Source organism: Tachypleus tridentatus, chromosome 9 (assembly GCF_004210375.1).
Source record: "Tachypleus tridentatus isolate NWPU-2018 chromosome 9, ASM421037v1, whole genome shotgun sequence".
In the NCBI taxonomy this organism is placed as follows: domain Eukaryota; kingdom Metazoa; phylum Arthropoda; class Merostomata; order Xiphosura; family Limulidae; genus Tachypleus; species Tachypleus tridentatus.
In genome coordinates, this window is record NC_134833.1 from 94,491,004 (window position 1) to 94,506,290 (window position 15,287).

The following is a 15,287-nucleotide window of genomic DNA, read 5'->3' on the forward strand; positions in this document are numbered from 1 at the left end:
TCTTAAGATAAATAACTGACCTTCCTCAACTTATATTTGTAATACATTTTTATTTTAATTACTAATTTTATTTATTCCTTAACTGTGTATCACAACTGCATTAAAACACAGTTAACCCTAAACCTTGTTACTAGTGCTTGGATCTTAGCTTTCTCTTGTATTTTAGGATGACTGGTATGTTGTTGACCTGAAGATGACCTGAGAAGGTCAAAACATTGTTCTCTGCTTTATTAGTAAAAGTGTTAATACCACTATTCTATATAAAAAGAAATATTTTCACTATTTCTTGTCATTGTGATTTAGCTTTGTCTTATTTAATTAACAATACTGATACAGAATTAATAAATTAATAAAGCCAAGATCTTGAGAATGACATTGAACAGTTGTATCAAGCTATATTGAGGTATTACAGAAGGAAATCAGTTGGTAAAATTTGACAAATTACCTTTAGTTTTAGTATGTGCAAAGTAATACACATTGTGTTTTAATTTGAATCATGCATTTAATACAGATGGGAACACATTTAACAATTAATTTTAAAAATCGGGGCACTGTAATGGATAAGTCATTCCAGACTGTTGCTATTATTGAAGCTAATCAAATTTTATTATGTATTTATAGGTATATTGATTATGAGTAATACAGTGTAGTTATCTATTCCACTCTCTTAGAATACTGTATGCAGTTTTAGTATCTTTAGCTAATAAAATTACTGATTTTATTAGAAAGGGCTCAGAATAAGGATTATGTGGATGATTCTGGAGATGGAATGGAATATTGGAGAGACACCTGATTGTGAAATAATATTACCAAAAACGAACTAATAGTAAATCTTGCTGGTGCAATTAAACTGTTGGATATTTGAAATTATATTGATTTATTTGTGTTATATCCTGAAGATGATAGGATGAGAGGATACAATATTGAGGTTTGGGAAAAAGCAGCTAGACTCCAGATAAGACAAGGATAGCTTTGGAAAATGAAATGGACCCTTATTATATACAAGTTTGTTAAAATGTTTTATGAAATAGATATGGGAAGTTTAAAAAATGAGTTACATTTAATTTGACACATTTAAATTCAATTCTACTTTAAATTATGAATTATCTAATATTTAAAATACGTTTTGATAATTTTAATTTAAATTAGCTGTGTTTGTATTTCATTCACATACATTTTCAAAGGACTGTATGATTATTCTGTCATTTACTGTTTCAAATTTGTAATTGAGTTAATATTCTTATAGGTTCATCAGAAATTACTGTTACAGCAGAATATGCAAAAGTTTATAATATTTCAATCCGTTTATATATTTAAAAAAAGCACATAAATTGTTGGATGCCAATTTCATGCTTTTACTTTCAACACTGAGTCTGTAATTCAGGGAAACATGTTTTGGGATATTGAACATAACTTTGGATTGATTAAAAACTTGTCAGTAGATTAAGGAAGTTATTTGTAACTTGAATTTAGTTTTTTAACGAGATAACTGAGACATTTGTTACTTTCTCAGTCATTTGTTTTTTCGTTCACTAAGAAATGAGATTTCCTCTTTATAGCACTTTTGGTTTTGTATTGAATTATATGACTGCTAAATGTAAACATGCACAGTCACTTAGAAAATGAAAATATTTACAGTGGGAAAAATTTTCAACTTTTTGTAAATATTCTAATCTGATACAATGGATTTAATTGTAACAGTATGATCCACTGAGGAGAAAGGTTTAGTTCCAGTACAAATTTTTATTTTGGTTAGCAAATGCAAAATGGTCATGAAGTTTTCATCACAATTGAATATTATCATTATAATATTGTAATATTTTCATGTTCTAAAATGCCTTTGTAAAGTTGAAGAAAATCGAGACATTCAGACTTACCATGATTAACCTGTTAAATGTGTGGATATTATGGTAGACTTTATCTTGAGTATTAACTATATAGGAGTTTGTATGTATGACCATAAGTAATCCAAAGTTTCAATAAATCATTATAAAAGAAAGTTTGAGTTTCTGGTATCACAAGTTGAAAATGATTTATAAAATAGTTTTTCATTTCTAAAAAAAAAAGTGTTTAAACTAAATAGTATTAAAAATAGTTTTTGGGTGTAATGAAAAAGTACAATGTTTACAGAATTATTAGTGATTTAAGTATTGTTGGTATCAAGAGAAAATTGTATAATAGCTTTCCTTTCTATCAGGAATAATACTGAATCTAAACCTTACTTTGAACTGGTTAAAAGTTTTTGAGAATTAGTTGTGACAATGTCCATCAGACTTGAGTAAGAAAGTTGTGTACAGCTTAAATTAAACTATACTTTTCTTACAGCTGTAAGCACTACAGGTGTATTAGATATACAGGTATATCTGTAGTGGTTGGTTTCTGAACTGTGAATCTGAACATTACGATGAAGAAAATGCAACAGAAATCAACTTTTTTGTTCAACGAGACAGACAGCAGTGAGGATGATGTTCCACCATTGAGAGACAGGTTACTTAAACAAAAGGGTCAGAAAGATCTAGAAAATGAATCTACCTTACCAAATTATAATGCATCAAATTCAACTGCATTTGATTGTAAAGACAAACTGCTAAGAGAAGGAAAGGAACTGGGTAAAAAATATAATTCTTTAGTCTCGGACAGCAAAACCTTTTATTTTAATGGTGAAGAAAAGAATGAAAATGGTACAAGTTGCATGATTGTTCCTGAAACTCCGAGGTAAGTTATAAAATTATGTATGTAAGTGTAGTGGATTTACTGTTATACATTTATTTTAATATGCATGTTTGTTTCAGTTTAATGTACATTTAGAAAGGTATGTAACTTCTATTGTTAAATGTGTGTGGTGCAAGACTTGGCTGTTCTTGATTGTAAGAATCAACAATATATATTTTACATTTTTTTCTACTGAACTTTTTGAGAGCTTTGCCTAAAGATTATAAATTGTCAAGCAAAGAGACAATAATATTGTTGGTCTGCTACAGCCAGTCTGCTATAAGTCTCGGACGCTGTAATTGTGACAAATGCTTAATTGGATAACTACAGGTATTTGACCAGGAAGGTTTTTAGGTTTTGAACATTACAAACCAGCAAATTAACTTTTGAGATTATTATTTCTATGAGAATATTAGATATTCCCCCACCCCCTCCCAAAAAAAAAAATTCACCTGTGAATAATAGAGCTGGCATTTCCATCAGGTAAAGTGTATCTTTGCATCAGTATGAAAGTAATTAGTGCTTTGTGAATTCTCAATAAAGTATTCAGTTCCAGACCAGATAGAGGATTCAATATTGTAAGTTTGTAAAGTATTTGCTTATAAATTAGAGTTAATTTACTTTTTGTAAACCATCAATAAAATATTCAGTTCCAGGCCAGATACGAGTCTCGGTACTATTTGTAAGTTTGTATATAAATTATTATCGGTAATAACATTTATTATCAATTGTAATGTTGTTTGTATATTAAAATATATTTGTGTTAAGAAAGAAAATTGTGTATTGATCTTATTGGCAAATATAAAAACTTGGAACATATCAACATTCATTTAACTTCTAAATTCAAATTTTCAGTAAATTGTGGACTTGCCCAAGAAATTATAATACATAACAATAAGATACATATCACTCATTCATTTTTTTGTTTTCTGAGGAATGAAATATTAAGCTTTAGTGTTTTGTTAAATCATATTAGAATTACATGTTTGCTGAGAACAGTTTGAACCTAATATTTGGATAAAAAGCTGTGTGACTGACTATTGTATTCAATTTTATATTCATGTTTTATTCTTCATCTAATTTTCAAAACTTTTGATTGAATAAATTTGGTAATGTTTTTATTATCAACACAAGTATACTGCTTTAAGTTATGAATTATCTAATACTGAAGATTTTGTTCTTATAATGCTCATTAGAATCAACTGTTTGTATTTTACTTGTATAAATTTTCATAGAATTGGGTTATTCTTCTCTCCTTTACTGTTATGAATTATTACTTAAATATACTGAAATATTCATTAGAAATTGCTACACATCAGAATTTAAAAATTTAAATATCTTAGTCAATTTATATATAAAAAATAATTGAATAGCAGTGTTTAGAATGTTTATTCCCAAACAGCTTTTCAGTACTCATTTTTTAAAATCCTGAATAAAAAATTTGAACTTCTTCTAACTGAAATTGAATTGTCAACAAGCATGGCCAAATTTACACTAATTTCCAGGGAGTAAAACCCATATTTCAATCCAAAATTCCACATAAAACATGGTAGTGGCTTGAGCATGTTGGACAGTATATGAGCTAGTTCTCTGGTGATATAAAGCTATTGTCTCTGTGGTTTTCATGAGTTCTGTCAAAAGGAATGAACAAAAAAAGGTTTCATAAAGCTTATTTGTCACCAGTGTAAGAAGACTCGGTGTGTTACCTTCATGAACACTTACTATTTTGTGTATGAGAAACATTATATATGCAAAAACAGCTCGTTTGGGTTGAGAAAATATTTTACATAGAAGAGCGAACAACATTTCGACCTTCTTCGGTCATTGTCAGGTTCACAAAGAAAGAGGTAACTGACCAGAAGCTGACCACATGTTTGAAAGGGGTTGTGTAACTGAGTGTCAGAATGTAGAGGGCGGTGTTAGATGTTTGAATATATAATTGTTTTTATTTTATTATATTAATATAGGTATAAAGGCATTCCTTTATATTGGTTTATTTTGGGTTTAAGTTGTTGTATAAGTAAGGCTTCTTTAATTTTGCGTTTGTTTATGTTTGTTTCTTTATTTAGTATTTGAGTGTTTTCTATGGTCATCTTGTGTCTATTTGACTTGCATTGTTCGAAAACGTGTGAAGTTGACTTTTTTATGTTCTTTGAATCAGGTTTCCATTTTTCTACTTGTTTCTCCAATATAGAAGTCGTGGCAGTTATCACATTGTATTTTGTAAATAATGTTGGTGTGGTGTTTGTCAGTGTAGTTTTTACATAGTATAGACCTCAGTTTTGTGCCTGGTTTTTGAATAAATTTGGTATAACTGGAATGTCATATTTTGTTACTAATTTTTGCCAAATGTTGGTTATTTGTTTGCTGATGTCAGGAATATATGATATACAGCAGTATATGGTTTCATGATTTTTTGATTTGTGAGATATATTTACTTTAGTTGGTTGATTTTGCTTTCTGTCTAGGTGTGTGCGTATAATGTTTTCTACGGTTTGTGGGGGAAACTTATTGATGTTGATGAAGTATTGTTTTATTTTGTCTAATTCATCGTTAATTTTATCTGGTGAGCTTAGTTTTATGGCTGTGTTTATTTGGTTTCTTAGTATGTTGAGTTTTTGTTTTGTTTCATGTGCTGAGTCCCAAGGAATGCATAGTCCAGTATGGGTGATTTTTTGGTGGATTTCTGTTTTGAATTGTGTGTCGGTTCTTGTAATTTTGAGGTTAAGAAATGATATTTGATTGCTTTCTTCCTGTTCACATGTGAAGTTAATGTTGGGATGTATAGAGTTAATGTGATTGAAAAAATTAAGTATGTGTTCTGTAGATTTGAATCTCGCAACCGTGTCATCTACATATCTGTACAAGTATTGTGGTGGATGTAATGCTGTGTTTCAACTTGTGTCATAAAAATATTGGCTAGAACTGGTGATACTGGGTTGCCCATGCTTAGGCCATTTGTTTGTATATAATTTTGGTTGTTGAACATGAAGTTTGTCTTTATCGTGGTGAATTCTATTAGGGTTGCTAACTGGTTACTGGGAATTTCTATGGTTGGGTTAGGGTCTCGGATATAGAGTTCTAAGGCTATCTTGCAGGCTTCAGTGGTTGGAACTTCTGTAAAGAGGGATATAACATCGAAACTGCCATTAAGGCTTTATGATTAAGTTGATTTAGATTAGACTTGAAATTAAAAGAGTCTTTGATGAATGAGCTGGCTGATGTTACATATGTTAACAAATGCAAAATTAAAGAAGCCTTACTTATACAACAACTTAAACCCAAAATAAACCAATATAAAGGAACGGCTTTATACCTATATTAATATAATAAAATAAATAAAATCTATTTATTCAAACATCTAACACCGCCCTCTACATTCCGACACTCAGTTACACAACCCCTTTCAAACATGTGGTCAGCTTCCAGTCAGTTACCTCTTTCTTTGTGAACCTGACGATGACCGAAGAAGGTCGAAACGTTGTTTGCTCTTCTATGTAAAATATTTTCTCAACCCAAATGAGCCGTTTTTGCATATATATTTCTCAACAAGTGGGTTTCTCGACATCACTGATTATGAGAAACATTGTTTGACCAACTTTTTAATATCTGTATGTTCTTGAATTTCTTTAAATGTGTGTGATTGACAGTGCATTTTCTTCACAATTAACAGTTTAAGTTTTGTATTGGAGTAATTTTTGTTGTTCTAACTTGAATACTGAAAACTGTGACACTCTCCCAATCTGTAGTCAACTCAGTCCCCCTTATTTGGTCTCATTGACTTACAATTCTGTTTTGATGATTTGTATAAAATTATGATAATAAACATAATATAGAATAAGATACTCAAAGCATTTTTTTTCTTCTCAGTATAAAATGTAATTTACTGATACATTATTAGGTAACATTTTGCATTTATGTTTAAAACTCAAAACCTTTTGAGATGTTTAAGTCAATGTAAAAAACATATAAAGTTATTCATCTTAAAATTGTACATGACTCAATGCTCTTTTCATTCTAGCCCTATCATAATGAATAATAAAAGAAGAAAGCACGAACATAAACTAAACAGACCCAAAAGAACATGCTTAAATGACAAGCTAGAAGACAGAAGTACCTCAGTTCAATCTAATGATGTTATTGAGACATTTGTAGGAGATGATATTTTTTCAATGTCTTGCAAGTTTTATGTTACGGAAAAGAAACAAAGATCAAAGAATACACCATTTTCTTCAGACAGTCTACCTCACCTGACTGGACATCAAATTACTGAAAGCATGCAGGTTTCTCATGTTACAGAAAATAAAGAGAGTAATTTGGATGATACATCTGTCATTTCTTCTCCTCCATTTAGTAGCTCTTTGTCTTTATGTAATAGTGATAACTGTTTTACCACACACTCTTCAAACTCATCCTGTACTGATTTCATTTCATCTGGAATATCTTCTGATCTGTGTATTAAAAAATGTCTGCCAACAAGAACTCATAATTTCACTCAGTGTAAGATATTTCCAAGTGTTTCTCATCCGGAAAAAAATTGTTCATCTTCTAGTTCAGCGCTTAATAGCTGGACATCATCTAGCAAGGAAAACCCCGTGTTTCTACCATCTTTCTGCACTAATGAGTCTACTTCTGAAAAATATGCCATGAAAGAAATCCAGAATGATACTGCAGGATTTCAAAGATTAAAGAAAAGTTCATTTCAGGTCATTGAGAACAAAAAGTCTTCTAGCACTATAGGTAGCAACAGAAATATTAATAAACATTCCACTGCTCATTCTACAGAATTTAATTTTGATCAGTCTGAACCATTTAGAAAGTATGAAGCAGCTGTGGCTAACAGTAAACCAAATTTGAGTGATATAAATGTTTCTTTATCAAGTAAGCCTGCTCCGTCAACTTTGAGGCATCACTTCCATAGAAATATATTAAAACCACTCATTTCTCCTTTCAAATGTCCAACTAAAGGGGTTAAATATGTTGATAGTGACAGTGATGAGGATTTATTTAAAATCACATCATTACCACAAAACTCATCAGTAAGATCACAGCAAGATAGTACTTGCAAGTTTCATAACCAAGTACCTTCACCTTTATGTCAGAAACAATCATCCTTAGAGGAACATTGTGAAAAAAGTAACAAACAAACACCTTCAGTTCAAATTTTAAATGGACAAACTACTTGTAAGAGTCATCCTACCAGAGAAAAAAGTTATTTTTATGTACCAGATGGTGGCACCAATCACATATCAAAATCTGATGGAGGAAGCTGTCTGACAGTTGTTGGTCAGGCCTGCAAATCATTGCCTTCTACAAGTAATTCTAGTGCAAACAGACATGTACCAGTTGTAGAGAAAGAAAAACGACTTTTTATGTCTGCTAATTCGGCAAGAAGATGTAGAAAATACCAAGATAAATTACCTTTAGTTTCAAGACAACAGAAATCTTTGAACAGTATAAACAGCATTCAAGACACAAGTACTGAAGAAGCCAATGGTAGTGTAAATCTTAATAATACTGATAATTGTATTCCAAAAAGTGTAACTAATAGATCTTCTAATTTTCATCACAGCAAACATCAAAAGTCATTGCACGCTAGAGGCCGACAATCTCGGCTTGTAGAAAGACATGTACGTGAGAGAACAGGTAGTTCTTATTCACGAACACACAGTCAAGAAACGCTAAGTTTGGCTCATCTAAATCCTGACTTATATGATGCTGAATTAGAGAGTGAAGAAGAAATTATTAATCCAATTTCTCATAGTTCACAGTCTGAAAACAGAACTAGAAAGGATGTATTAAACCAAAGGGGAATTTCAGTAAGTAAAAATATAAGACCAGGAGAACTAAGAAGTGGTTCTGCTCTTTCAAGAGCTAGCAGAAATAGGCAGCAAGACCACAGTAGCGATGATGAGGTTATCATGATTTCTAACCATGGACCATGTTCTACAAGCAGAGACCTTTCCCTTGGCATGTGTACAGATCAAGACTGGCGTTCTGTAGATAGTGGTATGTTTCTAACTCCCATTTTTTGCCTTAAACTCGCATAAATGTATGTTTTATACAAATAATTTTGTTTCATATGTATAGGATGCTGTTTCTCCTACTTTTATGTACATTCAAGTATATAGTTTTAAACATCTTTTCATTTTACACAAAGTAACAAGAGTGCAATGTATGTTTTTTGGATATTAAGATTAGCTGAAATAAAATGTTAATTTTTCACAAGGGTACAACTTCCTTTCACCCAATGCTATTTTGATCCTGGTCTGCTCTCTAAGCATTGCTAAAAACATTTTGCTACAGTGCACCAGTCTTTATATCCCATCAGTTCTATACCATTTCAGAATGTGTTAATCATGAAATTACTCTCCATCACTCGTACTGTGCCATCTATATTGTCACAGCTACTTTTCACTACTATTCTAGAATAATCCTCACTTTGTTAATTGACATTCTAGTGTGTAAATGTGTCTAACTTCTCACATTTTGATTATACTTGATCATAAATTTATATTAGTTTTGACCCCTTGTATTTGATTTCCATTGATTCTACTTTGTTTTAGTGATATTTCTGTTTACTGAATTTTAATTTGTTCATATGGATTTGAGATATGAGGTCCCATGACAGTCTACAATGGTTCTGATATGAGTTCCCAGGCCTCAGAGTTGACAATGTCTGTTGAAGAATTACAGGTTTTAGTTTGAAGGGAGTTTGTGTATTACATTGGCTGAGAATTTCTTCCTTTTATGTTAAGTTTTTTGAAAGGAAGTATATAACTACTGAGTTAAAATTTCTTTCTGTGGTTCTTTCCACCTGTTACAATGCCTCCATGTAAATGCCTGGATTAGGTATTACTCTTTTTCCCTGGAGATCTGTGTTGAGTATTAAGCATGTATTTCTCACTCCTAGGAGGTATACTGACATTTAGTAAGTCTTATGTGAGCTTGTATTGGTTGATCTAATTTTCTCAAACAATAATTTAGGGCTTTCATGTATTCTCTACACAGTATATGGTAAGTTAGATTTTTATAATTCTTTTACCACCTTGAAGTTACTTTAAATTTGTGTTTAGAGTTTGATTATTACTTCATTCTTGTTTAATTTGTGATGTGTGTGTGGTGTACAATAGTTTTGGTAATAATAACTTTGGTCACTATTTATGTTTGTAAGTTTGTTTTCCATTACTATTAGTCACATTTAATTGTTGATTAGATTTGAATGAAATTTTGTTATCATTAGCTGGGTGCTTTTTCATTTTCATGTTTTTCAGGGTAGGTTTTCATTTTTGTGATCTTTATCTTATCCATTCTTTGAGTGGACTTTTACAAGTTCAGTTTTTACATGTAGTTTATCTTCTACATTTCTTCAGATATTTTGTACTTTAGGTGTTGCTTATTATTTAATATTTTTGCTAGATTATTATTTTTATGTACTCTGCAGACTTCACAAATTCCTAAGTTTTGTTAGTTCATCAGTGATTAGTTTTTTAAGTATGTTTAATCTCTGTCTTTTTGGCTACACTTCACAACAGTTCTGTGGGTTCTGTCTAAAGATTTCTGCTTACAGTTCTGCTCCCTTCTCACCATCCACTTTCCAAATCTTCTTCCCTTCTCCTCAACACCTTTTCCAGTCATCTTGCCTTGTGGGTTCAAGACCTACTATACAAAGGGGTTGTTGAACAGGTAGTACCAAATTAACCAGGGTTTTACTCCTGTCTAATTGCTGTCCAGTTAACTTTATATATGGAGCCATCTCACTTCTCTGTGGAGTTCTTTCTCTCTCTCTCAGGTGTTACCCTGGGGCTTTGGATGACTGAATAATTATGATGGATGCTTATGTATGTATTCCAGTTGTTCCAGTGCCATGTTGTTTTCTTTGGTTCATCTATGAGATTTTGGTTTTCCTGTTTTGAGTGTTGCTATTTGATATGCCCTTTGGCCTGTCATTTTCAGTTGTTGAGTCCTCTCACTCTACTTTTCATGGACGAGTGTCTCCTGATCCTCTTTTCTCATGTCTAGTTGGTTTGCTTACTTCTTTGAGTTCTATAGCCTAGTTGGAGAAGCCTATTTTTAATCCCACTTAATATATTATTTTATTGTTTGTTTTCTTCAATTCCAGTCTTTGTCAGACCCAGCCTTTTTCATTGGTCTGTCAAAGAAGGTACTTTCCATTTTAAATATTCAGGAATTTTGGCAGTTTGTCAGGATTTGTATCATATCCTCCTACTCCTGAAAGATTTATTCCTCATGTAGCTTATTTCTTTTTCATTTCCATTTGATATTCTTTCTCCTCTGTATACAAGAGGCAGTAATCTGCCTTCAGACCTTGGTCAATTTGTTTTTGCTTCTGCTCCTTTACTTCTTCAGTACCTCATCTTTCTCAGTTTTTTGTGTGGTAGTTTGTTTATGGTTTGTCTGTGTCAACTGTGTTTCTAGTTGTGGGGCTGCCCTGTTGAACACACTATGATTTGCCCAAATCTGGAAAGCTTTCTCCTCACCTGCTGTTTTCCTTTTTTTACATTCCTTTTGTCTTGTCCATCCTCCACATCCTTTTATTTTGCTATATTGGATTTTCATTTTGTCCTTCATTCCTTGTTCAGTTCTCCATTTGAACCCATTCTTGCATGTTCCTTGTACCATTTTTCCCTTAAGCCCTCCTCCTCTTTGTTTGTGGTCTTCATCCTTCTAATAGTTATGTGATGGATGCTTCCTGCATCATCTCCCATTCCTGATGACAAGAAACCCACTTGAAAGTTGGTATGGGTATTAACACTTTTACTGATAAGGAAAGAACAACATTTTGACCTTCCTAGGTCATCTTCAGGTTAAGAAAGAGTGTTTGAATGTGACTGTTGATGGACACGTATCTAAGGGATGAGAGTATAAACTGGTATGGGATTGTAGGGGGTGTTGTAGGTGGATGTTAGGTTATTAATTAGTATAGGTATAAGGGTGTTCTTTAAAATTGGTTTAATTTAGGTTTTAGTTGCTGTATAAGTAAGGCCTCTTTTATTTTGCATTTATTTATCTACTTAATATCTAGGTGTTTTCTATGGTTATATTGTGTTTATTTGATTTGCAGTGCTCAAAAACGTGTGGTGTTTTTTTTGTTATTTGAATCTAGTTTCCATTTTTCTGCTTGTTTCTCTAATATAGAAGTCGTGGCAGTTGTTGCATTGCATTTTATAAATTATGTTGGTGTTGTGTTAGTTTTTACATAGTATGGACTTTAGTTTTGTACCTGGTTTTTGAATAAATTTGATGTTTATTGGAATGTTGTGTTTTATTATAAGTTTTTTTTCCAAATGTTGGTTATTTTTTTGCTTATATTGGGAACATATGGTATGCAGCAGTATGAGGTTTTGTAGATTGTTGTATCTTGGGATTTATTGTTTGTTTGTTTGTTGCCAGTCTAGGTATGTATGTATAATTTTTTCCATGGTTTTATGAGGAAATTTGTTGATGTTGATGAAGTGTTGTTTTATTTTGTTGATTTCATCATTAATTTTATCGGGTGAGCATTGCTTTGTGGCTGTGTTTATTTGGTTTCTTAATATATAGAGTGTTCGTTTTGTTTCATTTGCCGAGTCTCAGGGAACATATAATTTAGTATGGGTGATTTTTGAATTGTGTATCAGTTCTAGTGATTTGAGGTTAAGAAAAAGGATTCTTTCAACTTTAAATATATTATTAATCAACTAAATCATAAAGCCTTAATAGCCAGTTTTGATGTAATCTCCCTCTTCACAGAAGCCCCAATGACTGAAGCTGGCAGGGTGGCTTTAGAACTTTATATCCAAGACCCCAACCATTGATACACATCCCCAGCAACCAGTTAGCAACCCTTATAGAATTCACTACCACCAAAACTAACTTTATGTTCAATAACCAAAACTACCTTCAAATAAATGGCTTAAGTGTGGGGAATCCCATGTCATCAGTTCTAGCCAACATTTTCATGACACATTAAATCACAAGCGATCAATTCAGCCTTTACACCCACCACTATATTGGTACAGGTATGTTGATGATACAGTTGCTGGATTCACATCTACAGAACACATACAGTTTTTTTCAATCATGTTAACTCGATACACCCCAACAACAAGTTCACCTGTGAACAGGAAAAAACTAACCAAATAGCTTAACAAGCCACTAACAATGGTAATATTTTGGATAGTTGGAAGAATCAAAAGCAGTAAATAATTGGAAACTAATTTTGATTGGCTGTTTATTTCGTCAATTGATTTAATAATCAATTGTTGGAAAAATGAAAAACAATATATACTAATTAGACTCTTATTGGTTGCTTACTTTTGTGAAAATTATTTAGTCATAATTTTGATCAGTTTATTGATTTTCAAGACTAATTGGTACAATCATTGCCCACATTTAACCAATTATAGTTGTTAATTTGACCAGCTCTGTTGAAGAGTGAATTTTTGTTGGTGAAACTTCTTAGATCTACACAGAAATGAAGGTTTAATTTTTTGCATATTGTGATTTTTTCATTCAAATTTTGAAACTGGATATGCTGGTGTGCACTAAACACTTGAATGGTGCTTTGTATGTTGGAAAGGAATAAGAAACTCATTCTCTTTCTATTTTTGTTATTTTAAAGATACAACTGGTACACCTAGTTATAGTGACAGAACACCACCAAGTGATGACCGAGAGGTTGTTGTTGTTTCTCCTGATCCTGTTGCTCAGGTCAATCAGATGGAAGAAGATGAACGACTTGCAAGGATACTGCAGGTAAGAACATTGTTCAATAAAATATCTTTGGGGTTTTTTAATGTATTTTACTTCATCATATAGTAGCCTAAATTAATTTAGGTATGGGAGTAATGTTATAATATTTCTTTGAATTTGTTATTTGATATTATATAGCATATCAACTGTTTAATGTTCAATGGAGTTAAAGAGAGAGGGAATTATTGTTTGGAAACAGTGAAGTATGAAACACACTTCTTGACCAGTTTTGATATACTTAAGTTATGATACACCATTAATTGCAAGACAAATTATTAGGTTAGCATACTTAATTTATAAATTATGAAATTGAATGTTAGAATTTTAAATATTTTTTGCAACATTGAAATATTATGATGGGTCACAGATCAAACACCATATCATTGCATTTGTTAACTTGCAATTAAAAATTTTTGAACTACTATTTTATGAATTTATGCCTCTAAGTTTGGAATCAAATTGTAGATTATAATTCAAGCTTTAATGTTATATATGACTTAATTTCTTAATTTAAAAGTAAATGTAAGAACACATCCAAATATAGATTTTAGTGAGTCACATGGTATGTTAAATGCAGCACTGTTTAAAATTATATGTTTGTGATGTCAAATTACTAAGTCTGTAGTTTCATACAAATTAGGAACTCAAATTACTAATATTATCAAACTAGAATGTATTGTTTATATGATATCGTTTATGTATTGAATCAAACACAGTGGCTCCATTCATCTCTTTCCATATTTGGAAACAGTTCCTTACATACACCTACTTCTATATATGACATGTGAATAACCAATCAACAACTTAGAATGCCCTCAGAATAATTTTCTTGGCTATTTTAATCTTTGAAAAGGCAAACATGTTCTTTCAGCTCAAGAGTCCAGTGAGGTACATTGTGGCTTTTATTTCCTTGAAGTTTCATATTTTTTAAAACCTAGATACATCTTAGTTACTAAGTTTAATAAGTTATGTGGAAATCTGTGGTATCAGTGCACTTATTTATGATTTTTTGGTTATTCAGCTGAATATATAAAATATAAAAACTTTTTAATATCCTTCATGTGCAAAATTTTAAAAGGCTCAGCAACCAAATACAAAGGTTGTAGTAAGAAGAGATAATTGTTTGTTTTGCTTTTTGATTTATATTCTGTAGTTTAAGAATAGTATTAAATAGTAACAATCTACACACACAGTAATTGAGATGTTACCTTACATTACAAAATAATAGTTCACTAAAACATAGCCAAGATAGGGAAGACTAAAAGGCAGTTTTATGTTACTGTAAATGTAACATGAGTGCAAGTTAGGTAATGTTAGCTAGGCATGACTGGAAGGTCAAAATAATATATATGTAAATATATGGCATTTTGAGATTTAAGCTACTTAGACTAAACATTTGTATTTTTGTGTTATAATAGGTAGTCATTCTAGCATGAAAAAAGCATAATTTATATTTATTTCATAATGTTTTAGATGATGTTTACAAGATTGATCAAGTGACAGACCTCACATAGTTATTAGCGTATGGGAAATAGCATAAAACGAAGTGTTACTGCAAACAAACATTTTAAATGTATTTAGAAGGTTTTAGAAATTACACAAATAATGTGATATTTTTGGTATGAATAGATTATTTTAATCATAACATGAAATCACTTTGCACTCAGATTAGTAATGAAACACTGTTTTCACAAACAAATCTTTGGTAAAAATATTTCATTAAAAATCTGATTTTTTTACATAAATTACTTGCAATTTTTACTGAAAGTTTGCCAAATTTTGTGAAGGTACACATTCTGTATCAAAAGTTGTTATAGTGC

The 15,287-nt window shown here is 31.3% G+C and overlaps 1 protein-coding gene across 8 annotated transcripts in view; it reads left to right on the forward strand.

Moving 5' to 3' along the window:
• Positions 1–15,287, forward strand: part of LOC143225792 (uncharacterized) — a 35,444-nt gene that overhangs the window by 2,744 nt on the left and 17,413 nt on the right. For 4 of the 8 annotated variants that reach the window (XM_076455787.1, XM_076455790.1, XM_076455791.1 and 1 more), the window contains 4 exons: positions 900–1,005; positions 2,326–2,715; positions 6,734–8,721; positions 13,337–13,470. In XM_076455787.1, coding sequence (XP_076311902.1) covers positions 2,405–2,715; positions 6,734–8,721; positions 13,337–13,470 — 2,433 coding nt within the window. In that variant the 5' untranslated portion in view covers positions 900–1,005; positions 2,326–2,404. Of the gene's footprint in view, positions 1–725; positions 2,716–6,733; positions 8,722–13,336; positions 13,471–15,287 lie in introns of all 8 variants that reach the window. The other 4 variants (XM_076455788.1, XM_076455794.1, XM_076455792.1 and 1 more) reach the window with 2 other exon arrangements.